Raw genomic sequence first — 27323 nt, forward strand, 5'->3', positions numbered from 1 at the left:
AGAAGGAGAGAGGGCAAGCTAAATACCTGCAGGAGGAGAATCGAATGGAAACTAGGCGGCTGGAGGAGCTTGTGAATCAAGCAGATCTCCTGCAGGGGGAGGTCCTCCGCTTTTCACACATCACCTCCAGGATCAATGAGAACCTTTGCCTCAAGGATGCCAGGACACACAGGCAGCTGGTGATGACCTGTAGCACTCCTCATCTGGTATGTTTGATTAGTATTTGAATGCTATGGTGAGAGAGTTTTACACTCGTATTGGGTGAGGGGGCGAAGGTTCTGGGGGTGATTAAGAATGTGTGGAAGGAGAGAACATTATCTCAAAGAGCAAAAATGGGCATGTGAAAAAGATTTTGATCGATTTTTTGGGCCTAAACATACAGGATGGTGAGAGGTGTACAAGGAATAGAGTGAATTGTAACTGTGTGGTATACCAGGGTCGACATGCTGTCAGTGGACTGCACCAGGCCATGTGAAAGATCTGGTGTAAACCATGGAAAGGTCTGTGGGGCCAGGATGTGGATAGGGAACTGTAGTTTCAGTGCATTACACAGTAACAGCTAGAAACTAAGTGTGAACGAATGTGGGCTTTTTATCTGTTTTCCTGGCACTACCTCGTTGAGGCTAGGGGTAGTGATGCTGTTTCCTGTGCGGTGGGGTAGTGTCAGGCATGGATGAAGGTAAGCGAGTATAAATATATACATGTGCACATATGTATATGTCAGTGTATGTATATGTGCATGTATGGGCATTTAAGTATATGTATATGTATACATGAGTGGATGGGCCATTCTTTGTGTGTTTCCTGGTGCTTCCTCTCTGATGCATGAAACTGTGATCAAGTATAATAAAAAAATTATATGATTCATATTTATTTATTATTTATTTATTTTGCTTTGTCGCTGTCTCCCGCGTTAGCGAGGTAATGCATGGAAACAGACGAAAGAATGGCCCAACCCACCCACATACACATGTATATACATACACATCCACACACGCAAATATACATACCTATATATCTCAACATATACATATACGTACACACACAGACATATACATATATACACATGTACATAATTCATACCGTCTGCCTTTATTCATTCCCATCGCCACCCTGCCACACATGAAATAACAACCCCCTCCCCCCCTCATGTGCGCAAGGTAGCGCTAGGAAGACAACAAGGGCCCCATTCGTTCACACTCAGTCTCTAGCTGTCATGTAATAATGCACCGAAACCACAGCTCCCTTTCCACATCAAGGCCCCACAGGACTTTCCATGGTTTACCCCAGACGGTTCACATGCCCTGGTTCAATCCATTGACAGCACGTCGACCCTGGTATACCACATTGTTCCAATTCACTCTATTTCTTGCACGTCTTTCACCCTCCTGCATGTTCAGGCCCCATTCACTCAAAATCTTTTTCACTCCATTTATCCACCTCCAACTTGGTCTCCCACTTCTTGTTCCCTACACCTCTGACACATATATCCTCTTGGTCAATCTTTCCTCACTCATTCTCTCCATGTGACCAAACCATTTCGAAACACTCTCTTCTGCTCTCTCAACCACACTCTTTTTATTACCACACATCTCTCTTACCCTTACATTCCTTACTTGATCAAACCACCTCACACCACATATTGTCCTCAAACATCTCATTTCCAGCTCATCCACCCTCCTGAGCACATCTCTATCCATAGCCCACTCCTCACAATCATACAACATCGTTGGAACCACTATTCCTTCAAACATACCCATTTTTGCTTTCCGAGATAATGTTCTCGACTTCCACACATTCCTCGACACCCAGAATTTTTGCCCCCTCCCCCACTCTGTGATTCACTTCTGCTTCCATAGTCCCATCCGCTGCCAACTCCACTCCCAGATACCTAAACCACTTCACTTCCAGTTTTTCTCCATTCAAACTTACCTCCCAATTGACTTGACCCTCAACCCTACTCTACCTAATAACCTTGCTCTTATTCACATTTGCTCTTAACTTTCTTCTTTCACACACTTTACCAAACTCAGTCACCAGCTTCTGCAGTTTCTCACATGAATCAGCCACCAGTGCTGTATCATCAGTGAACAAAAACTGACTCACTTCCCAAGGTCTCTCATCCACAACAGACTGCATACATGCCCCTCTTTCCAAAACCCTTGCATTCACCTCCCTAACAACCCCATCCATAAACAAATTAAACAACCATGGAGATATCACACACCCCTGCTGCAAACCTACATTCACAGAACCAATCACTTTCATCTCTTCCTACACATACACATGCCTTACATCCTCGATAAAAACTTTTCACTGCTTCTAACAACTTGCCTCCCACACCATATATTCTTAATACCTTCCACAGAGCATCGCTATCAACTCTATCATATGCCTTTTCCAAATCCATAAATGCTACATACAAATCCATTTGCTTTTCTAAGTATTTCTCACATACGTTCTTCAAAGCAAACACCTCAGCCACGCATCCTCTACCACTTCTGAAAGCACACTGCTCTTCCCCAATCTAATGCTCTATACGTGCCTTCACCCCCTCAATCAATACCCTCCCGTATAATTTCCCAGGAATACTCAACAAACTTACACCTCAGTAATTTGAGCACTCACCTTTGTCCCCTGTGCCTTTGTACAATGGCACTATGCAAGCATTCTGCCAATCCTCAGGCACCTCACCATGAATCATGCATACATTAAATAACCTTACCAACCAGTCAACAATACAGTCACCCACTTTTTTAATAAATTCCACTGCAATGCCATCCAAACCTGCTGCCTTGCCGGCTTTTATCTTCCGCAAAGCTTTTACTACCTCTTCTCTGTTTACCAAATCATCCTCCCTAACCCTCTCACTTTGCACATCATCAACCAAAACACCTTATATCTGCCACTCTATCATCAAACACATTTAACAAATTTTCAAAATACTCACTCCATCTATTCACATCACTACTACTTATCACCTCCCCATTAGCCCCCTTCACTGAAGTTCCCATTTGCTCCCTTGTCTTATGCACTTTATTTACCTCCTTCCAAAACATCTTTTTCTTCTCCCTAAAATTTAATGATACTCTCTCACCCCAACTCTCATTTGCCCTCTTTTTCACCTCTTGCACCTTTCTCTTGACCTCCTGCCTCTTTATTTTATACATCTCCCACTCATTTGCATTTTTTCCCTGCAAAAATCGTCCAGATGCCTCTCTCTTCTCTTTCACTAATAATCTTACTTCTTCATCCCACCACTCGCTACCCTTTCTAATCAACCCACCTCCCACGCTTCTCATGCCACAAGCATCTTTTGCGCAAGCCATCACTGCTTCCCTAAATGCATCCCATTCCTCCCCCACTCCCCTTACCTCCTTTGTTCTCACCTTTTTCCATTCTGTACTCAGTCTCTCCTGGTACTTCCTCACACAAGTCTCCTTGCCAGGCTCACTTACTCTCACCACTCTCTTCACCCTACTCTCACCACTCTCTTCATCCCAACATTCTCTCTTCTTTTCTGAAAAGCTCTACAAATCTTCACCTTCGCCTCCACAAGATAATGATCAGACATCCCTCCAGTTGCACCTCTCAGCACATTAACATCCAAAAGTCTCTCTTTCGCGCGTCCATCAATTAACACGTAATCCGATAACGCTCTTGGGCCATCTCTCGTACTTACATACGTATACTTATGTGTATCTCTCTTTTCAAACCAGGTATCCTCAATCACCAGTCCTTTTTCAGTACATAAATCTACAATCTCTTCACCATTTCCATTTACAACACTGAACACGCCATGTATACCAATTGTACCCTCAACTGCCACATTACTCACCTTTGCATTCAAATCACCCATCACTATAACATGGTCTCGTGCATCAAAACCACTAACACACTCATTCAGCTGCTCCCAAAACACTTGCCTCTCATGATCTTTCTTCTCATGCCCAGGTGCATATGCACCAATAATCACCCATCTCTCTCCATCAACTTTCAGTTTTACCCATATCTATCTAGAGTTTACTTTCTTACACTCTATCACATACTCCCACCACTCCTGTTTCAGAAGTAGTGCTACTCCTTCCCTTGCTCTTGTCCTCTGACTAACCCCTGACTTTACTCCCAAGACATTCCCAGACCACTCTTCCTCTTTACCCTTGAGCTTCGTTTCAGTCAGAGCCCAAACATTCAGGTTCCTTTCCTCAAACATACTACCTATCTCTCCTTTTTTCTCATCTTGGTTACATCCACACACATTTAGACACCCCAATCTGAGCCTTCGAGAAGGATGAACACTCCCCACGTGATTCCTTCTTCTGTTTCCCCTTTTGGAAAGTTAAAATACAAGGGGATGGGAGCGGGGGACTTGATATAATTCATATTATTATTTATATTATGCTGAATCACTGTTTCCTGCATCATTGAGGTAGTGCCAGGAAACAGGCAAAGAATGGCCCATCCACTCAGATTGGGGTGTCTGAATGTGTGTGGATGTAACCAACATGAGAAAAAAGGAGAGATAGGTAGTATGTTTGAGGAAAGGAACCTGGATGTTTTGGGTCTGAGTGAAACGAAGCTCAAGGGTAAAGAGGAAGAGTGGTTTGGGAATGTCTCTTGAGTAAAGGCCAGGGGTTAGTCAGAGGACAACAGCAAGGGAAGGAGTAGCACTGCTCCTGAAACAGGAGTGGTGGGAGTATGTAATAGAGTGTAAGAAAGTAAACTATAGATTGATATGGGTAAAAGTGAAAGTGGATGGAGAGAGATGGGTGATTATTGGTGCATATGCACCTGGGCTTGAGAAGAAAGATCATGAGAGGCAAGTGTTTGGGAGCAGCCGAGTGAGTGTGTTTGTAGTTTTGATGCATGAGATCGGGTTATAGTGATGGTTGATTTGAATGCAAAGGCGAGTAATGTGGCAGTTGAGGGAATAATTGGTGTACATGGGGTGTTCAGTGTTGTAAATGGAAATGGTGAAGAGCTTGTAGATTTATGTGCTGAAAGAGGACTGGTGATTGGAAATACCCGGTTTAAAAAGAGAGATATGCATAAGTATGCGTATGTAAGTAGGAGAGATGGCCAGAGAGCGTTATTGGATTACGTGTTAATTGATAGGCGCATGAAAGAGACTTTTGGATGTTAATGTGCTGAGAGGTGCAACTGGAGGGATGTCTGATCATTATCTTGGGGAGGCGAAGGTGAAGATTTGTACAGCTTTTCAGAAGAGAAGAGAGACTGTTGGGGTGAAGAGAGTGGTGAGAGTAAGTGAGCTTGTGAAGGAGACTTGTGTGAGGAAGTACCAGGAGAGACTGAGTACAGAATGGAAAAAGGTGAGAACAAAGGAGGTAAGGGGAATGGGGTAGGAATGGGATGTATTTAGGGAAGCAGTGATGGCTGCAAGCTTGTGGCATGAGAAGCGTGGGAGGTGGGCAGATTAGAAAGGTTAGTGAGTGGTGGGATGAAGAAGTAAGGTTATTGGTGAAAGAGAAGAGAGAGGCATTTGGATGATTTTTGCAGGGAAATAATGCAAATGAGTGGGAGATGCATAAAAGAAAGAGGCAGGAGGTCAAGAGAAAGGTGCAAGAGGTGAAAAAGAGGGCAAATGAGAGTTGGGGTGAGAGAGTATCATTAAATTTTAGGGAGAACAAAAAGATATTTTGGAAGGAGGTAAATAAGGTGCGTAAGACAAGGGAACAAATGGGAACTTCAGTGAATGGGGCTAATGGGGAGGTGATAACAAGTAGTCGTGATGTGAGAAGGAGATGGAGTGAGTATTTTGAAGGTTTGTTGAATGTGTTTGATGATAGAGTGGCAGATATAAGGTGTTTTGGTTGAGGTGGTGTGCAAAGTGAGAGGGTTAGGGAGAATGATTTGGTAAACAGAGAAGAGGTAGTAACAGCTTTGCGGAAGATTAAAGCCGGCAAGGCAGCGGGTTTGGATGGTATTGCTGTGGAATTTATTAAAAAAGGGGTTGACTGTATTTTTGATTGGTTGGTAAGGTTATTTAATGTATGTATGACTCATGGTGAGGTGCCTGAGGATTGGAGGAATGCTTGCATGTTGCCATTGTACAAAGGCAAAGGGGATAAAGTGAATGCTCAAATTACAGAGGTATAAGTTTGTTGAGTGTTCCTGGGAAATTATATGGGAGGGTGTTGATTGAGAGGGTGAAGGCATGTACAGAGCATCAGATTGGGGAAGAGCAGTGTGGTTTCAGAAGTGGTAGAGGATGTGTGGATCAGGTGTTAGCTTTGAAGTGTGTATGTAAGAAATACTTAGGAAAGCAGACGGATTTATATATGGCATTTATGGATCTGGAGAAGGCATATGATAGAGTTGATAGAGATGCTCTGTAGAAGGTATTAAGAATATATGGTGTGGGGGGTAAGTTGTTAGAAGCAGTGAAAAGTTTTTATCGAGGATGTAAGGCATGTGTATGTGCAGGAAGAGAGGAAAGTGATTGGTTCTCAGTGAATGTTGGTTTGTGGCAGGGGTGTGTGATGTCTCCATGGTTGTTTAATTTGTTTATGGATGGGGTTGTTAGGGAGGTGAATGCAAGAGTTTTGGAAAGAGGGGCAAGTATGCAGTCTGTTGTGGATGAGAGAGCTTGGGAAGTGAGTCAGTTGTTGTTCACTGATGATACAGCACTGGTGGCTGATTCGTGTGAGAAACTGCAGAAGCTGGTGACTGAGTTTGGTAAAGTGTGTGAAAGAAGAAAGCTGAAAGTAAATGTGAATAAGGGCAAGGTTATTAGGTACAGTAGGGTTGAGGGACAAGTCGATTGGGAGGTAAGTTTGAATGGAGAGAAACTGGAGGAAGTGAAGTGTTTTAGATATCTGGGAGTGGATTTAGCAGCGGATAGAACCATGGAAGTGGAAGTGAATCATAGGGTGTGTGTGTGGGGGGGGGACGAAAGTTCTGGGAGCGTTGAAGAATGTGTGGAAGTCGAGAACATGATCTTCGAAAGCAAAAATGGGTACGTTTGAAGGAATTGTGGTTCCAACAATGTTATATGGTTGTGAGGCATGGGTTATAGGTAGAGTTGTGTGGAGGAGGGTTGATGTGCTGGAAATGAGATGTTTGAGGACAATATGTGGGGTGAGGTGGTTTGATCAAGTAAGTAATAATAGGGTAAGAGAGATGTGTGGTAATAAAAAGAATGTGGTTGAGAGAGCAGAAGAGGGTGTTCTGAAATGGTTTGGTCACTTGGAGAGAATGAGTGAGGAAAGATTGACAAAGAGGATATGTGTGTCAGAGGTGGAGGGAACAAGGAGGAGTGGGAGACCAAATTGGAGGTGGAAAGATGGAGTGAAAAAGATTTTTAGTGATCAGGGCCTGAACATGCAGGAGGGTGAAAGGTGTGCAAGGAATAGAGTGAATTGGAACAATGTGGTATACCGGGATCGAATTCCTGTCAGTGGATTGAACCAGGGCATGTGAAGCGTCTGGGGTAAACCATTGAAAGTTCTGTGGGGCCTGGATGTGGAAAGAGAGCTGTGGTTTTGGTGCATTATTACATGACAGCTAGAGACTGAGTGTGAACGAATGGGGCCTTTGTTGTCTTTTCCTAGCACTACCTCGCACACATGAGGGGGGAGGGGGTTGTTATTCCATGTGTGGCGAGGTGGCGATGGGAATAAATAAAGGCAGACTATGAATTATGTACATGTGTATATATGTATATGTCTGTGTGTTTATATATATGTGTACATTGAGATGTATAGGTATGTATATTTACATGTGTTAACATGTATGTATATACATGTGTATGTGGATGGGTTGGGCCATTCTTTTGTCTGTGTCCTTGCGCTATATATATATATATATATATATATATATATATATATATATATATATATATATATATATATATTTTTTTTTTTTTTTTTTTTTTATACTTTGTCGCTGTCTCCCGTGTTTGCGAGGTAGCGCAAGGAAACAGACGAAAGAAATGGCCCAACCCCCCCCCCCATACACATGTACATACACACGTCCACACACGCAAATATACATACCTACACAGCTTTCCATGGTTTACCCCAGACGCTTCACATGCCTTGATTCAATCCACTGACAGCACGTCAACCCCTGTATACCACATCGCTCCAATTCACTCTATTCCTTGCCCTCCTTTCACCCTCCTGCATGTTCAGGCCCCGATCACACAAAATCTTTTTCACTCCATCTTTCCACCTCCAATTTGGTCTCCCTCTTCTCCTCGTTCCCTCCACCTCCGACACATATATCCTCTTGGTCAATCTTTCCTCACTCATTCTCTCCATGTGCCCAAACCATTTCAAAACACCCTCTTCTGCTCTCTCAACCACGCTCTTTTTATTTCCACACATCTCTCTTACCCTTACGTTACTTACTCGATCAAACCACCTCACACCACACATTGTCCTCAAACATCTCATTTCCAGCACATCCATCCTCCTGCGCACAACTCTATCCATAGCCCACGCCTCGCAACCATACAACATTGTTGGAACCACTATTCCCTCAAACATACCCATTTTTGCTTTCCGAGATAATGTTCTCGACTTCCACACATTTTTCAAGGCTCCCAAAATTTTCGCCCCCTCCCCCACCCTATGATCCACTTCCGCTTCCATGGTTCCATCCGCTGACAGATCCACTCCCAGATATCTAAAACACTTCACTTCCTCCAGTTTTTCTCCATTCAAACTCACCTCCCAATTGACTTGACCCTCAACCCTACTGTACCTAATAACCTTGCTCTTATTCACATTTACTCTTAACTTTCTTCTTCCACACACTTTACCAAACTCAGTCACCAGCTTCTGCAGTTTCTCACATGAATCAGCCACCAGCGCTGTATCATCAGCGAACAACAACTGACTCACTTCCCAAGCTCTCTCATCTCCAACAGACTTCATACTTGCCCCTCTTTCCAGGACTCTTCCATTTACCTCCCTAACAACCCCATCCATAAACAAATTAAACAACCATGGAGACATCACACACCCCTGCCGCAAACCTACATTCACTGAGAACCAATCACTTTCCTCTCTTCCTACACGTACACATGCCTTACATCCTCGATAAAAACTTTTCACTGCTTCTAACAACTTTCCTCCCACACCATATATTCTTAATACCTTCCACAGAGCATCTCTATCAACTCTATCATATGCCTTCTCCAGATCCATAAATGCTACATACAAATCCATTTGCTTTTCTAAGTATTTCTCACATACATTCTTCAAAGCAAACACCTGATCCACACATCCTCTACCACTTCTGAAACCGCACTGCTCTTCCCCAATCTGATGCTCTGTACATGCCTTCACCCTCTCAATCAATACCCTCCCATATAATTTACCAGGAATACTCAACAAACTTATACCTCTGTAATTTGAGCACTCACTCTTATCCCCTTTGCCTTTGTACAATGGCACTATGCACGCATTCCGCCAATCCTCAGGCACCTCACCATGAGTCATACATACATTAAATAACCTTACCAACCAGTCAACAATACAGTCACCCCCTTTTTTAATAAATTCCACTGCAATACCATCCAAACCTGCTGCCTTGCCGGCTTTCATCTTCCGCAAAGCTTTTACTACCTCTTCTCTGTTTACCAAATCATTTTCCCTAACCCTCTCACTTTGCACACCACCTCGTCCAAAACACCCTATATCTGCCACTCTGTCATCAGACACATTCAACAAACCTTCAAAATACTCATTCCATCTCCTTCTCACATCACCACTACTTGTTATCACCTCCCCATTTACGCCCTTCACTGAAGTTCCCATTTGCTCCCTTGTCTTACGCACCCTATTTACCTCCTTCCAGAACATCTTTTTATTCTCCCTAAAATTTACTGATAGTCTCTCACCCCAACTCTCATTTGCCCTTTTTTTCACCTCTTGCACCTTTCTCTTGACCTCCTGTCTCTTTCTTTTATACTTCTCCCACTCAATTGCATTTTTTCCCTGCAAAAATCGTCCAAATGCCTCTCTCTTCTCTTTCACTAATACTCTTACTTCTTCATCCCACCACTCACTACCCTTTCTAAACAGCCCACCTCCCACTCTTCTCATGCCACAAGCATCTTTTGCGCAATCCATCACTGATTCCCTAAATACTTCCCACGTATTCCCTGCGTGTCGTAGAAGGCGACTAAAAGGGGAGGGAGCGGGGGCTGGAAATCCTCCCCTCTCAATTTTTTTTAATTTTCCAAAAGAAGGAACAGAGAAGGGGGCCAGGTGAGGATATTCCCTCAGTGGCCCAGTTCTCTGTTCTTAACGCTACCTCGCTAACGCGGGAAATGGCGAATAGTTTGAAAAAAAAAAAAAAAAATATATATATATATATATATATATATATATATATATATATATATATATATATATATATATATATATACACACAACACAGACATACACATATATACACATGTACATAATTCATACTTGCTGCCTTTATTCATTCCCATCGCCACCCTGCCACACATGAAATGACAACCCCCTCCCCCGCTTTTGCACGAGGTAGCGCTAGGAAAAGACAACAAAGGCCACATTCATTTGCACTCAGTCTCTAGCTGTCATGTACTCACTGAAACCATGGCTTCCTTTCCACATCCAGGCCCCACACAACTTTCCATGGTTTACCCCAGATGCTTCACATGCCCTGGTTCAATCCATTGACAGCACATCGACCCCAGTATACCACATTGTTCCAATTCACTCTATTCCTTGCACGCCTTTCACCCTCCTGCATGTTCAGGCCCTGATTGCTCAAAATCTTTTTCACTCCATCCTTCCACCTCCAATTTGGTCTCCCACTTCTCCTCATTCCCTCCACCTCGGACACATATATCCTCTTTGTCAATCTTTCCTCACTCATTCTCTCTGTGTAGCCAAGCCATTTCAAAACACCCTCTTCTTCTCTCGCAACCACACTATTTCGAAATATCTCGCTTACCTTTTCATCACTTACTTGATCAAACCACCTTACACCTCATATTGTCCTCAAACATTGCATTTCCAACACATGCACCGTCCTTCGTAGAACCCTATCTATAGCATATGCCTCACAACCATATAACATTGTTGGAACCACTGTTCCTTCAAGCACTCATTTTCGCTCTCCGAGGTAATGTTCTCTCCTTCCATATATTCGACAGCATATTTCAAGTAACTAATCTTCTTTCTTATGGAGGAGACATGGGGAAGGGGGAGACCAAATAGGAGATGTAAGGATGAAGTGAAAGATATTTTTAGGGCTTATATGCAGGAGAGTGAAAGGCATGCACAGGACAGAGTGAAGTGGAATGATTTAGTACACAGGGGCAACATGCTGCCGTTGGAGTGAATCAGGGCATGTGAATTAGTTGAGGGAAACCATGGAAAGTTCATTGGGGCCTGAGCATGGATAGGGAGTTGTGGTTTCATTGCATTGCACACAGCAGCTAGAGAATGGATGTGAGTGCAGCACAGCTCACTTCATTATGTTCTGTCTCATTTTTTCCTTGTCCAGTCTTGTATATGTACACAGTTATTTTTCATACCTTTACTGTCCATGTCATTACCTAACCATAACTCTGTCTTTTCTCCTCAGTTTTCAGTCTGTTCCACTTTCTTTCTGGAATACACTTTTAGAAAATTCCTCTTCAACTTGATCTACTGTGAGGCTTGTTTTGCATAAATATACAGTGAAGTTCCATCATCTCTGTTAAAGTTTGCCGTAGCTGATGGCTGAAATTTTAATTCTTTCTTTACTTTCCTTAGAGATCCATCAACAAACTCACCTTTCAGAAAAACTTATTGCTCAACATCCACTCCTCTATTCTAGTTGAGAGAACCTCCCATTCATGCAGTCAAATTTTCTGAGTTTCCTTCCACATAGCTGTGTATATCCATGTCCATCAGTTACTTGATTGGTCGGTTTTCCTGTTGCAGGAAATGACAGTTGAGGAATATTTAAACCTTTGCTCACATGTCTGCAAGCTGCAGAAGAAGTTGATGGCCTGGCGGCATAGAGTACGGGCTCAGCTTTAATTACTGTTACAGCTAGAAGCAATGCTATAGAAGAAATGGAGTACCAACCTTTGAATACCTGCCAACAAGCACTTTTGATGAGATTAAGCCATGAGGTAGGGCTAGTACATAGAGAGAGAGAGAGAGAGTTTGTACCTATATTTATTATTTATTATTATTTTATTATACTTTGTCGCTGTCTCCCTTGTTAGCGAGGTAGTGCAAGGAAATGGACGAAAGAATGGCCCAACCCACCCACATACACATGTATATACATACACGTCCACACATGCACATATACATACCAATACATGTCAACGTATACATATATATATACACACAGAGACATATATACACTTGTACATAATTCACACTGTCTGCCCTTATTCATTCCTGTCGCCACCCCGCCATACATGAAATGACAACCCCCTCCCCCCACATGTGCATGAGGTAGCGCTTGGAAAAGACAACAAAGGCCACATTCATTCACACTCAGTCTCTAGCTGTCATGTATAATGCACTGAAACCACAGCTCCCTCTCCATATCCAGGCCCCACAAAACTTTCCATGGTTTACCTCAGATTCTTCACATGTCCTGGTTCAATCCATTGACAGCACGTCTACCACTTCTGAAACCACACTGCTCTTCCCCAGTCTGATGCTCTGTACATGCCTTCACCCTCTCAATCAATACCTTCCCATATAATTTCCCAGGAATACTCAACAAACTTATACCTCTGTAATTTGAGCACTCACCTTTATCCCTTTGCCTTTGTATAATGGCACTATGCAAGCATTCTGCCAATCCTCAGGCACCTCTCCATGAGTTATACATACATTAAATAACCTTACTAACCTGTCAACAACACAGTCACCCCCTTTTTTTTAATAAATTCCACTGCAATACCATCCAAATCCACTGACTTGCCAGCTTTCATCTTCCGCAAAGCTTTTACTACCTCTTCTCTGTTTACCAAATCATTCTCCCTAACCCCCTCATTTTGCACACCACACCTCGACCAAAACACCCAATATCTGCCACTCTATCGTCAAACATATTCAACAAACCTTCAAAATACTCACTCCATCTCCTTCTCACATCACCACGACTTATTATCACCTCCCCATTAGCCCCATTCACTGATGTTCCCATTTGTTCCCTTGTCTTATGCACTTTATTTACCTCCTTCCAAAACACCTTTTTATTCTCCCTAAAATTTAATGATACTCTCTCACCCCAACTCTCACTTGCCCTCTTTTCACCTCTTGCACCTTTCTCTTGACTTCCTGCCTCTTTCTTTTATACATCTCCCAGTCTTTTGCATTATTTCCCTGAAAAAATCGTCCAAATGCCTCCCTCTTGTCTTTCACTAATAATCTTACTTCTTCATCCCACCACTCACTACCCTTTCTAATCTGCCCATCTTCCACGCTTCTCATGCCACAAGCATCTTTTGCGCAAGCCATCGCTGCTTCCCTAGATACATCCCATTCCTCCCCCACTCCTCTTATGTCCTTTGTTCTCACCTTTTTCCATTCTGTACTTAGTCTCTCCTGATACTTCCTCACACAAGTCTTCTTCCCAAGCTCACTTACTCTCACCACTCTCTTCACCCCAACATTCTCTCTTCTTTTCTGAAAAGCTCTACAAATCTTCACCTTCGCCTCCACAAGATAATGATCGGACATCCCTCCAGTTGCACCTCTCATCACATTAACATCCAAAAGTCTCTCTTTCCTGTGCCTATCAATTAACACATAATCCAATAACGCTCTCTGGCCATCTCTCTTACTTACATATGTATACTTATGTATATCTCTCTTTTTAAACCAGGTTTTCCCAATCACCTGTCCTTTCTCAGTGCACAAATCTACAAGCTCTTTACCATTTCCATTTACAACACTGGACACCCCATGTACACCAATTATTCTCTCAACTGCCACATTACTCACCTTTGCATTCAAATCACCCATCACTATAACCTGGTCTCGTGCATCCAAACTGCTAACACACTCACTCAGCTGTTTCCCAAACACTTGCCTCTCATGATCTTTCTTCTCAAGCCCAGGTGCATATGCATCAGTAATCACCCATCTCTCTCCATCCACTTTCAGTTTTACCCATATCAATCTAGAGTTTACTTTCTTACACTCTATCACATACTCCCACCACTCCTGTTTCAGTAGTGCTACTCCCTCCCTTGCTCTTGTCCTCTCACCAACCCCTGACTTTACTCCAAAGACATTCCCAGACCACTCTTCCTCTTTACCCTTGAACTTCGTTTCACTCAGAGCCCAAACATCCAGGTTCCTTTCCTCAAACATACTACCTATCTCTCCTTTTTTCTCCTCTTGGTTACATCCACACACATTTAAACACCCCAATGTGAGCCTTCGAGGAGGATGAGCACTCCCTGCATGACTCCTTCTGTTTCCCCTTTTAGAAAGTTAAAATACAAGGAGGGGAGGGTTTCTAGCCCCCCCACTCCCGTCCCCTTTAGTCACCTTCTACAACACGTGAGGAATGCATGGGAAGTATTCATTCCCCCCTATCCCCAGGCATAGTTTGTACCTATGATGAGGATTTGCATGAGGCTGGGCATGGGGCACATCTCAAAGGATCATTCAAAGACCTACATATCCAGAGCAACCTACCCTTTGGCTGATTAAGCTGTGATGTGTCCTTTTCCTGCTGTTCCATGAACTGGACTAAAGTTTTATCATCACATATACACTCATAAAGAAAATTATAATATATATATTACAGAGGTATAAGTTTGTTGAGTATTCCTGGTAAATTATATGGGAGGGTATTGATTGAGAGGGTGAAGGCATGTACAGAGCATCAGATTGGGGAAGAGCAGTGCGGTTTCAGAAGTGGTAGAGGATGTGTGGATCAGGTGTTTGCTTTGAAGAATGTATGTGAGAAATACTTAGAAAAGCAAATGGATTTGTATGTAGCATTTATGGATCTGGAGAAGGCATATGATAGAGTTGATAGAGATGCTCTGTGGAAGGTATTAAGAATATATGGTGTGGGAGGCAAGTTGTTAGAAGCAGTGAAAAGTTTTTATCGAGGATGTAAGGCATGTGTACGTGTAGGAAGAGAGGAAAGTGATTGGTTCTCAGTGAATGTAGGTTTGCGGCAGGGGTGTGTGATGTCTCCATGGTTGTTTAATTTGTTTATGGATGGGGTTGTTAGGGAGGTAAATGCAAGAGTCCTGGAAAGAGGGGCAAGTATGAAGTCTGTTGGGGATGAGAGAGCTTGGGAAGTGAGTCAGTTGTTGTTCGCTGATGATACAGCGCTGGTGGCTGATTCATGTGAGAAACTGCAGAGGTTGGTGACTGAGTTTGGTAAAGTGTGTGGAAGAAGAAAGTTAAGAGTAAATGTGAATAAGAGCAAGGTTATTAGGTACAGTAGGGTTGAGGGTCAAGTCAATTGGGAGGTGAGTTTGAATGGAGAAAAACTGGAGGAAGTGAAGTGTTTTAGATATCTGGGAGTGGATCTGTCAGCGGATGGAACCATGGAAGCGGAAGTGGATCATAGGGTGGGGGAGGGGGCGAAAATTTTGGGAGCCTTGAAAAATGTGTGGAAGTCGAGAACATTATCTCGGAAAGCAAAAATGGGTATGTTTGAAGGAATAGTGGTTCCAACAATGCTGTATGGTTGCGAGGCGTGGGCTATGGATAGAGTTGTGCGCAGGAGGATGGATGTGCTGGAAATGAGATGTTTGAGGACAATGTGTGGTGTGAGGTGGTTTGATCGAGTAAGTAACGTAAGGGTAAGAGAGATGTGTGGAAATAAAAAGAGCGTGGTTGAGAGAGCAGAAGAGGGTGTTTTGAAATGGTTTGGGCACATGGAGAGAATGAGTGAGGAAAGATTGACCAAGAGGATATACGTGTCGGAGGTGGAGGGAACGAGGAGAAGAGGGAGACCAAATTGGAGGTGGAAAGATGGAGTGAAAAAGATTTTGTGTGATCGGGGCCTGAACATGCAGGAGGGTGAAAGGAGGGCAAGGAATAGAGTGAACTGGAGCGATGTGGTATACAGGGGTTGACGTGCTGTCAGTGGATTGAATCAAGGCATGTGAAGCGTCTGGGGTAAACCATGGAAAGCTGTGTAGGTATGTATATTTGCGTGTGTGGACGTGTGTATGTACATGTGTATGGGGGGGGGGGGGTTGGGCCATTTCTTTCGTCTGTTTCCTTGCGCTACCTCGCAAATGCGGGAGACAGCGACAAAGTATAAAAAAAAAAAAAAAAAAAAAAAAATATTTTCTAAAATACCTCCTACTTTTACCTTCCTTGGTACTGTGTGTTAATCTCAACAATAGCAGATGTATGAACCCAAGAAGCCTTGAACAGCATCAGACACATGGTGACATATCCAGCCATAGCAATCATTAAATCTTAACCTTGCGACAGAGACTTATTTCTTAAGGTTAAGACTTCACTAGAAAGAGAGATGTACATAAGTATACATATGTGAGTAGGAGAGATGGTCAAAGGGCATTTTTAGATTACGTGTTAAATGATAGGCATGTAAAAAGACTTTTGGATGTTAATGTTCTGAGAGGGGTAGCTATTGGGATATCTGATCACTATCTTGTAGAGGTGAAGGTGAAGATTTGTAGAGTTTTTCAAAAAAAAAAAGTAAAGTTGTTAGTGAAAGAGAAAAGAGAGGCATTTGGTTGATACTTACAAGGAAGGAGCGCACCTGACTGGGAGATGTATAAAAGAAAGCAGCAGGAGGTCAAGAGGAAGGTGCAAGGGTTGAAAAAGAAGGGAAATGAGAGTTGGTATGAGAGAGTATCATTAAACTTTATGGAGAATAAAAAGATGCTTTGGAAGAAGGTAAACAGCGTGCATAAGACAACAGAACAAATAACTTCAGTGAAGGGGGCAAGTGGGGATGTGATAACAGGTGGTGATGAAGTGAAAAGATGGAGTGAGTATTTTGAAGGTTTGTTGAATGTGTTTGATGATAGAATGGCAAATGTAGGGTGTTTTGGTCCGGGTAGTGTGCAAAGTGAGAGGGTCAGAGAAAGTGGTTTGGTTAAGAGAAAAGAGGTAGTGAAAGCTTTGCGGAAGATGAAATCCGGCAAGGTGGCGGGTTTGGGTGGTATTGCAGTTGAATTTAAGAAAGGGGGTGACTGTGTTGTTGATTGGTTGGTAAGGATATTCATTGTAGGTATGGATCATGGCGAGGTGCCTTTGGATTGACAGAATGCATGCATAGTACCACTGTACAAAGGCATAAGGGATAAAGGTGACTGTTCAAACTACAGAGCCATAAGTTTGTAGAGTACTCCTGGGAAATTTCATGGGAGGGTATTGATTGAGAGGGTGAAGGCATGTACAAAGCATCAGATTGGGAAGGAGCAGTGTTGTTTCTGAAGTGGTAAAGGATGTGTGGATCAGGTGTTTGCTTTGAAGAATGTGTGTGAGAAATACTTGGAAAAACAGATGGCTTTGAATGTAACGTGAATGGATCTGGAGAAGGCATATGATATAAAAGGTTGATAGAGATGGTATGTGGAAGGTCTTAAGAGTATGTGGTGTGGGAGTTAAAGGCATGTGTATAAGTAGGAAGAGAGGAGAGTAAATGGTTACCAGTGAAGGTTGGTCTGTGGCAGGGATGTGTGATATTCCCGTAGTTATTTAATTTGCTTATGTATTAATCTGGGTGGTTTGGGAAGCAAATGCAAAAGTTTTGGAGAGAGGGGCGAGTATGCAGTCTGTTGGGGATGAGAGGGCCAGGGAAGCGAATCAGTTGTTGTTTGCTGATGATACAGCACTGGTGACTGATTCAAGAGAGAAACTGCAGAAGATGGTGACAGAGTTTGGAAAAGTGTGTGAAAGGTGAGAGTAAATATGAATAAGAGCAATGGTTTTAGGTTCAGTATGGGTGAGGGACAAGTACATTGGAATATAAGTTTGAATGGAGAAAAATTAGAGGAAGTGAAGTGTTTTAGATATCTGGGAGTGGACTTAGCAGCGAGTGGAACATGGAGAGCGGAAGTGAGTCACAGGGTGGGGGAGGGGGTCAAAGGTTCTGAGAGTCATGAAGAATGTGTGGAAGAAGAGAACATTATCTTGGAGAGCAAAGATGTGTGTGTGTGTGTGTGTGCAGGAATAGTAGTTCCAACAATATTATATGGTTGCAAGGCATGGGCTATAGATAGGGTTGTACGGAGGAGGGTGGATGTGTTGGAAATTAAATTTTTGAGGAGATATGGAGGGAGGTGGTTTGATCGAGTAAGAGATAAAATGAGTGTAGTTGAGTGAGCAGAAGAGGGTGTGTTGAAATGGTTTGGATATATGGAGAAAATGAGTGAGGAAAGGTTGACAAAGAGGATACATTTGTCACAGGTGGAGGGAACAAGGGAAACCGAGAAACCAAATTGGAGGTGGAAGGATGGAGTGAAAACACTTTTGAGAGACTGGGGCCTTGATATACAGGAGGGTAAGAGGTGTGCAAGGAATAAAGTGCACTGGAACGATGTGGTATACCAGAGTCAGCGTGCTGTCAGTGGACTGAACATGGCATGTGAATGTCTGGAGTAAACCACGGAATGGTCTGTGGGGCCTAGGTGTGGATAGGTAGCTGTGGTTTTGGTGCATTACACATGACAGCTGGAGACTGAGTGTGAACAAATGTGGCATTTTTTTGTTTCTTTTCCTGTGGAGCTGGGTAGCACCAGGAATGGATGAAAGCAACCAAGAATGAATATGTAAATGTATATATATGTCTGTGTATGTTTATGTATATATGTTGATTATATTATAATTATGTATCATACATGATTGCCATTTCCCGCATCAGCAAGGTAGCACCAGGAAAAACACACACACAGTGAAGGGGGCTAATGGGGAGGTGATAACAAGTAGTGGTGATGTGAGAAGGAGATGGAGTGAGTATTTTGAAGGTTTGTTGAATGTGTTTGATGATAGAGTGGCAGATATAGGGTGTTTTGGTCAAGGCGGTATGCAAAGTGAGAGGGTTAGGGAAAATGATTTGGTAAACAGAGAAGAGGTAGTAAAAGCTTTGCGGAAGATGAAAGCCGGCAAGGCAGCGGGTTTGGATGGTATTGCAGTGGAATTTATTAAAAAAGGGGGTGACTGTATTGTTGACTGGTTGGTAAGGTTATTTAATGTATGTATGATTCATGGTGAGGTGCCTGAGGATTGGCGGAATGCTTGCATAGTGCCATTGTATAAAGGCAAAGGGGACAAAGGTGAGTGCTCAAATTACAGAGGTATAAGTCTGTTGAGTATTCCTGGGAAATTAAATGGGAGGGTATTGATTGAGAGGATGAGGGCATGTACAGAGCATCAGATTGGAGAAGAGAAGTGTGGTTTCAGAAGTGGTAGAGGATGTGTGGATCAGGTGTTTGCTTTGAAGAATGTATGTGAGAAATACTTAGAAAAGCAAATGGATTTGTATGTAGCTTTTATGGATCTGGAGAAGGCATGTGATAAGAGTTGATAGCGATGCTCTGTTATCACCTCCTCGTTAGCCCCCTTCACTGATGTTCCCATTTGTTCCCTTGTCTTATGCACTTTATTTACCTCCTTCCAAAACATCTTTTTTATTCTCCCTAAAATTTAATGATACTCTCTCACCCCAACTCTCAGTTGCGCTCTTTTTCGCCTCTTGCACCTTTCTCTTGACCTCCTGCCTCTTTCTTTTATACTTCTCCCATTCATTTGCATTTTTTCCCTGCAAAAACTGTCCAAATGCCTCTCTTCTCTTTCACTAATAACCTTACTTCTTCATCCCACCACTCGCTACCCTTTCTAATCTGCCCACCTCCCACACTTCTCATGCCTCATGCCACAAGCATCTTCAAGCCCATACATGAACATGTACATATCAACAAACACATATACATACATATATGTACACATACAAAGACATGTAAATATGTATTGTATGTTTATGTGTGTATGCGCAAAAGATGCTTGTGGCATGAGAAGCGTGGGAGGTAGGCAGATTGGTAAGGGTAGTGAGTGGAGGGATGAAGGAAGATTGTTAGTAAAAGAGAAGAGAGAGGCATTTTGACGATTTTTGCGGGGAAATAATGCAAATGACTGGGAGATGTATAAAAGAAAGAGGCCGGAGGTCAAGAGAAACGTGCAAGAGGTGAAAAAGAGGGCAAATGAGAGTTAGGGTGAGAGAGTATCATTAAATTTTAGAGGGAAGATAAAGATGTTTTGGAAGGAGGTAAATAAAGTGCGTAAGACAAGGGAACAAATGGGAACTTCAGTGAAGGGGGCTAATGGGAAGGTGATAACAAGTACTGGTGATGTGAGAAGGAGATGGAGTGAGTATTTTGAAGGTTTGTTGAATGTGTGTGATGATAGAGTGGCAGATATAAGGTGTTTTGGTCGAGGTGGGGTGCAAAGTGAGAGGGATAGGGAGAATGATTTTCTAAACAGAGAAGAGGTAGTGAAAGCTATGCGGAAGATGAAAGCCGGCAAAGCAGCAGGTTTGGATGGTATTCCAGCGGAGTTTATTAAAATAGGGGGTCTGTATTGTTGACTGGTTGGTAAGGTTATTTAATGTATGTATGACTCATGGTGAGTTGCCTGAGGATGCTTAGATAGTGCCATTTTACGAATGCGAAGGGGATAAAAGTGAGTGCTCAAATTACAGAGGTATAAGTTTGTTGAGTATTCCTGGGAAATTATATGGGAGGGTATTGATTGAGAGGGTGAAGGCATGTACAGACCATCAGACTGGGGAAGAACAGTGTGGTTTCAGAAGTGGTAGAGGGTGTGTTGATCAGGTGTTTGCTTTGAAGAATGTATGTGAGAAATACTTAGAAAAGCAAAAGGATTTGTATGCAGCATTTATGGATCTGGAGAAGGCATATGATAGAGTTGATAGAGATGCTCTGTGGAAGGTATTAAGAATATATGGTGTGGGAGGCAAGTTGTTAGATGCAGTGAAAAGTTTTTATTGAGGATGTAAGGCATGTGTACGAGTAGGAAGAGAGGAAAGTGATTGGTTCTCAGTGAATGTAGGTTTGCGGCAGGGGTGCATGATGTCTCCATGGTTGTTTAATTTGTTTATGGATGGGTTTGTTAGGGAGGTGAATGCAAGAGTTTTGGAAAGAGGGGCAAGTATGCAAATTGTTGTGGATGAGAGAGCTTGGGAAGTGAGTTAGTTGTTGTTCGCTGATGATACAGCGCTGGTGGCTGATTTGTGTGAGAAACTGCAAAAGCTGGTGACTGAGTTTGGTAAAGCGTGTGTAAGAAGAAAGCTGAGAGTATATGTGAATAAGAGCAAGGTGGAAGGCGAGAGCATTATCTCGGAAAGCAAAAATGGGTATGTTTGAAGGAATAATTGTTCCAACGTTATATGGTTGCAAGGCTTGGACTATAGATAGGGTTATTCGGAGGAGGGTGGATGTGTTGGAAATGAGATGTTTGAGGACAATAGGTGGTTTGATCGAGTAAGTAATGAAATGGTAAGAGAGATGTGTGGTAATAAAAAGAGTGTGGTTGAGAGAGCAGAAGAGGGTGTATTGAAATGGTTTGGTCACATGGATAGAATGAGTGTAGAAAGATTGACAAAGAGGATATATCGTGTCAGAGGTGGAGGGAACGAGGAGAAGTAGGAGACCAAATTGGAGGTAGAGGGATGAAGTGAAAAAGATTTTGAGCAATCGGGGCCTGAACATGCAGGAGGGTGAAAGGTGTGCAAGAAATAGAGTGAATTAGAACGATATGGTATACAGGGGTCAACATGCTGTCAGTTGATTGAACCAGGGCGTGTGAAGTGTCTTGGGTAAACCATGGAAAGTTTTGTGGGGCCTAGATGTGGAAAGGGAGCTGTGGTTTTGATGCATTACAAATGACAGCTAGAGACTGAGTCATCCTAATTTACCACTACTAATTGACTACTGGCATACTGGTATTCTCTCCACAAACATTCATTCTCTCCTTGCCATACACAACATTTGACACCACTTAAATCAAACAGCTCATTCTTCATGATTAGATTTTCCTCTGGTGAGCACTGTGCAGTAGCCCTGCCTTTTGGCAAAGTAGTAGGAGCAGTAGATATTAGTAGGTGGGAACATTTAGGCAGTAGCATTAAGAAACATTAGTTAGAAGTAGTAGGTATGGAACAGTAGAAAGGAGCATTAGGTGGAAACAGTCTCTAGGAACTTTTGCAAACACTGGGGTATAGTTGCCCTCTGCCGATGGCCTGTTAAGGGTGGGGCACTAAAGGCTAAAAAGCAGCGCTGGAGGTCACTAGTCATGAAGATTCCATTGTTGTGGCCACCCCCTTGTGGGAGTTCCATTTGGAACAGGTGTCTGAGATATAGATAGATAGATAGGCACACCAAGAACTGAACATCTTGATCTCCTTTAAAGTCTTCTATCACTCTTTGAATACCAGACAGAGATGAATCCAGCTCACACCCTCTTGTCACCTCCAGTAGACAGACACATGACTTTCACCTACCTCATCAACTCTTAAGAAATTAAATGCCCCCCAGAATACTAACTGGTACCAGATTTGGACAAGAAAAAGAACCACTGAACATTTTTTTAAACTTCATCCACTTTAAGCCTCACCTTCTTGGTTCTCTACCCTTTCTCTCAAAAAAAAGAAAAAACCAATTACAACAATCTCTTTATATATAGCTACCACAAATACTCAACAGTGAAACAAAGGGTATCCCATCTAAACAGGCACTCATTACTATGTAACACCACAGGACCCATTCCATCCAAACCACTCTATAACTAACCACCAACCTCCAAGTAGATATGAAAAGCTTACACCTTCCTTACAGACCCCCCCACTCCCAACAAACAACACTGACAAAAAAAGAAAGAAAAAGAAAATTAAAACAACTAGACAAACATTAAACAGCTAACATCCCAACTCAGTCAGTCTTGAACTCCAGGGCATACATTCATCAGAAACCACGCTTCCCAGACACTCCTGTCTATGCTCTAGACATCACAAAAAGCACCATTTCAACACATCCCAAGTCTCATCATGCCCATGATGCACCTATTGTAAAGAAGACAATTGGCACTTACTACTTGATTAATCTGCACACATGTAACACTTTATAACCTATGGTCCCAGCTTCCTGAGTGCTACAGGGACCTCATAAAGGCAGAAGAGACTCCTCAGGCAGGAATTAAGAGTTAATGAAAGGTAAAATTCTTGCAACAAAAAAATTTATTTGATGATAAACAAGTTTCATATGCCACATTACCTTTATGGTTTATGATATAACTATCACAGAAAATCATCCATCTACTTTAGACCTGAACAAACTGTGAAGGAATGGATATCTCAAAAACCAGCACAACTATCTTTACGTGCAAATGAGGAATGTTGGAAAAAGTAAGTAGACTCTGGTTTAAACTTCTCAACTTAATTTCTGATACACTTAATAAAAGCTGAACATCATGATATGCAGATCATACAATCTCTCCAGGCTTATCAAAAGGAGAAATACTTTCTAAATGTGCTTCTTTAATTTTCAGTACTATAAGAGGATAGATTCTAATAAAAAGCTTTTTTTTTAAGCAATGATTTCCATTATGCAACTGCTAAAATGATTAGCAATTTTCTATCAGTTGCAACCCAATTTGTCACCTTCAGTTGTAATGTTCATTATGCAGTATCAATATTTATGGGATATTTAACCGTTTTTTAGTGTAAAAACCTATTACACAATAATCTTAACCAAAAGTTGAGAACAGATAGCATAGGCTTGTATTTTGTTTCATAAAAAAATAAAATTTTTAGTTTTTGCAAAGCCAGATTGTGCCACACACACCAAAATAAACCTATACAGACAATACAAGTTAACATAAATATTTTCAAATAAATACTAATTTCAATATCAATTTGTAATAAAAATAATACGATTATACTGACTTTCCAGAAAAGTTTTACAATGGATATACTGAATAATACTTTTTAAGAGGTATATAAATATAAACATTAAACACAACTAATCTGATTCTTCTAAAACTTGAAATAAGTTTTCCAAATATGCTGAGGTATTATACTACAGTTTGTATCATCATGATCTCTAGCTTATGATCAAAGATATAATTGGAATTTCTCTCGGGTACCGCTAGAAGCATTCTACTAAACGAGGGCAGTAGGGCTTGTCGCAATCTGCATGAAACTGTTCTCGAGCTTCTAATGAGTTAAAGAGAAGGGGCCTCTTGCAGAATGTACATTCCTGAAAAAAATGTTCAAAAATTAAATCATAAATGACTAACAAGTACACAAAATGTCCCCAAATTCTATTTTGCAATGAAGTGAGAGGTTTCAACTCTAAACATTCACATCTTAAAGATGGCCAATTTAACCCTCTGAACAAAATTGGTTAGTGTTACTCTCTCAATATACTTGCCTCTCATCACTTTTTAGGTAAAAGAACCTGTTGCATTTGCAAGAGTGCCATCATAAATAATAGGCAATAACATGTTTATCCACTGTAACAAGGAAGTAAATAGGTAAATCAAGTGGTGCCTCAAGCTAATATTTCACATGTAAACTTTACATACAGGACTCAGAGGAGGAAACATACAATAAAAGCACAAAGTAGGTTTCATGCTGCAACTATACTCAGTGTTTGGTGCAAGTTCAGGAAAAAGCCAGGGTTTGGAAGGTATAACTATCGCCTGACTTGAATTTTAAATTTATTATGTTATACTTTAGCTGTCCAAAGAGACAGTTTAGCTTAGATATGAGTTTGAAAGGAAAACTAAGAGGAGGTGAAGAATTTTAGATATCAGCAAGTGGATATTCTAGTGAATGGAATCATGAAAGCCAAGTTGAGTCATAAGGAGTACATTGAAGAATGTGTGGAAAGAGAGTTCAGTCAGTATCTGAGAGGGCAAAAGTGGTTATGTTTGAAGGAATGTATAATAGCCCCAACAGCTACGGCATTGATGAAAACGTAAGGAAAAGGGGTAATGAAATGTTTGATTACAATAAATACAAGGTGTGAGGAGGGTTGATCAAGTAAAGAATGAAACGATAAGAGAAGAGGTAAAGAACTGAAGAGGGTGTGCTGATGAATGGCTTGGTCATAATGAGTGAGGAGGGGCGACAAAGAGGATCCTGTATTTGTTTTGGGGGGTGAAAACCAAGACAGGTTAAACATAGTTTAAAGCTGAGCGGATGGACTATTTGTATAGGATCTTGAGGCATTCTTTTTCTTGTTCTAGTAAGTATTTAGTTTGTGTGTTCCTTTTGTGTTAAAGTTAGAGATGAGGGGAGTGAATGTTGTGTGCATCATAAGTAATGCCTAGAAGAGAAAGTGTTTTTTTTTTTTTTTTAGCTGGAGTGACTATCCATTGAAGGAAGGTGCGAGCTGGAATCATGTCTCTGGACTTAATGATTGTTTAAAACTTCTGTGGAGATGCAGATATTATGTTCCAAGTGACCCGCTGTACCAATTGTTGCAATGTGGTGTCAGTGTTGTAATATGATTGTAAGGTTATCTGCATACCAAAGGACCTTGATGTTGAGGTTTGCCTGAGGTAGTGTGAGGTCATATAGGAAGAAACAGATGAGAGCTGGAGAAGGAACTGCTTGTTAGGGAACTCCAATGCAGAATTTAAATGAATTAAGAGGTGAAGTCATTGTGAGTGACTTTCTGTCATTGTTGTGGACGGTGATGAGTATATTTTGTGTGAGGGAGTGTCAGGACATTGCCACTAATATTGTGCAGGAAAGGGGCTGTGGCTGGTTGAATCTGGTTATTTGTTGTGTGAACTCGAGTGTATAATTTAGTGGTAGACTGTCTGTCGAAAGGGTGAGAGTGGGATATTTTCTTTGATTCTGTTGATCACTTTTTTTTTTTTCCATGGTCAGGACATTGAAGATAGAAGTAATATAGTGGAGTAGGAGAAGGGATGATTTGGAGAGTTTAGGATTGGTATTCTGTTAGCAAATTTCCAGATGACAAGGATTTTATTGTGTAACCAGGAGCAGTTGAAGATATATGAAAGAGATTGGTTTGAGAATGGTCCATGATGTTTTGTGTTAAAATTCGATATGTTGTAAGGACCGACAGCAGGAGAGTTCTTTAAGGTTTAAATTGCATGACTTTTATCAGTGGGAGAATGGGAGGTTGTTTCTGGATAGATTTTGTATAGGTTTTTCATGTTTTGGGTGTCACTGATTTGTGGCTGGAATGGGTAAGGAGTGCTTCATGAGCAGGGGCCTGGAAGACTGGTGTGCACAAGAGTTTGATGCTATGGGTCCTATGATGAAATTCATTGTGCTGAGGAAGGAAACCCAATTATCAGTTTCTCTTTCATTGTTTACGCTAGTGATGGTGTCATTTAGTGTGAATTTGCTCTCTAATTTTGACTGATCTCCCCCCCACCTCTTCTATATTTATTTCTCTATGGCACAGACCGTTTTACAATTCTTCCCATGTGGTTATTTGAAAAAACAATTAATTCATCATGCCATTTTTCTAATATACGATTAATGAAAAATACCCGTGTCTTGTCCCATGTCTGTGAGCATTCAAGTTTATGGCTTGTCTGTGGCAGAGAGTTGCCGACAGGTTTACTTTAAACAATTTGCTCAGAGTTTCTCTAAAACAACTACAATTTCATTTAAATTTACCTTAAAAGCATATGTCCTGAAAGAGCTTAAAAGAAGCAATGTCACTACACACTTTTCACAGTACTTTACTTGCACTATCAATTTTCTTCATGTTCTGCAGAGTAATCAGTCACTTTTCTTGAGATAAAATGATTCAAAGAGAAAAGAGTAGTTAGTTCAGTGGCATGTAACATACCAAAGTTAACATTTCTTGGATCAGTGGGTTAGTAATGGTCATTAATCTCTCTCTCTCTCTCTCTCTCTCTCTCTCTCTCTCTCTCTCTCTCTCTCTCTCTCTCTCTCTCTCTCTCTCTCTCAGTAAGAGAAGTGGTAAGTGTGGCCTTAGCCACATATCTGGAACCATAACAGAAAGTTCACACCAGTACAATCATCACATAATGGAGTCTGGATCATGACATTCCACATTACTTAATATTCATTATTTATTTATTTTTATTATACTCGATCGCCATTTCCTACATTGGGGTGTGTGTGTGTGTTAGCGCCAAGAAATACACAAGGAACAACCCATCCACTCACATGCACATATACATGTACATATTCAAACCTGCTCACCTTCATCCATTCCTGGGACCACCCTGCCCCACAGGAAACAGCATCGCTACCCCCTGCTTCGGCGAGGTAGCAACAGGAAAACGGACGAAAAAGGCCACATCTGTTCACACAGTCTC

General features: G+C 41.8%; 1 protein-coding gene and 1 long non-coding RNA gene across 13 annotated transcripts in view; one reads left to right on the forward strand and one right to left on the reverse strand.

Annotated features, from left to right (window-relative positions):
- LOC139754202 (uncharacterized) overlaps positions 1-27323 on the forward strand; it is a 35762-nt gene continuing 8439 nt past the window's right edge. The window contains exons 1-2 of the long non-coding RNA XR_011713853.1: positions 1-206; positions 11934-12127. This is a non-coding gene — a long non-coding RNA (uncharacterized lncRNA). The remainder of the gene's footprint in view (positions 207-11933; positions 12128-27323) is intronic.
- The window catches only part of Alas (5-aminolevulinate synthase), a 141896-nt gene continuing 137778 nt past the window's right edge, over positions 23206-27323 (reverse strand). For all 12 annotated transcript variants that reach the window (XM_071671429.1, XM_071671422.1, XM_071671428.1 and 9 more), the window contains one exon: positions 23206-24244. In XM_071671429.1, the coding sequence (XP_071527530.1) occupies positions 24134-24244 (111 nt within the window). In that variant the 3' untranslated portion in view covers positions 23206-24133. The remainder of the gene's footprint in view (positions 24245-27323) is intronic.

This window comes from Panulirus ornatus, chromosome 16, assembly GCF_036320965.1.
Source record: "Panulirus ornatus isolate Po-2019 chromosome 16, ASM3632096v1, whole genome shotgun sequence".
Classification (NCBI taxonomy): domain Eukaryota; kingdom Metazoa; phylum Arthropoda; class Malacostraca; order Decapoda; family Palinuridae; genus Panulirus; species Panulirus ornatus.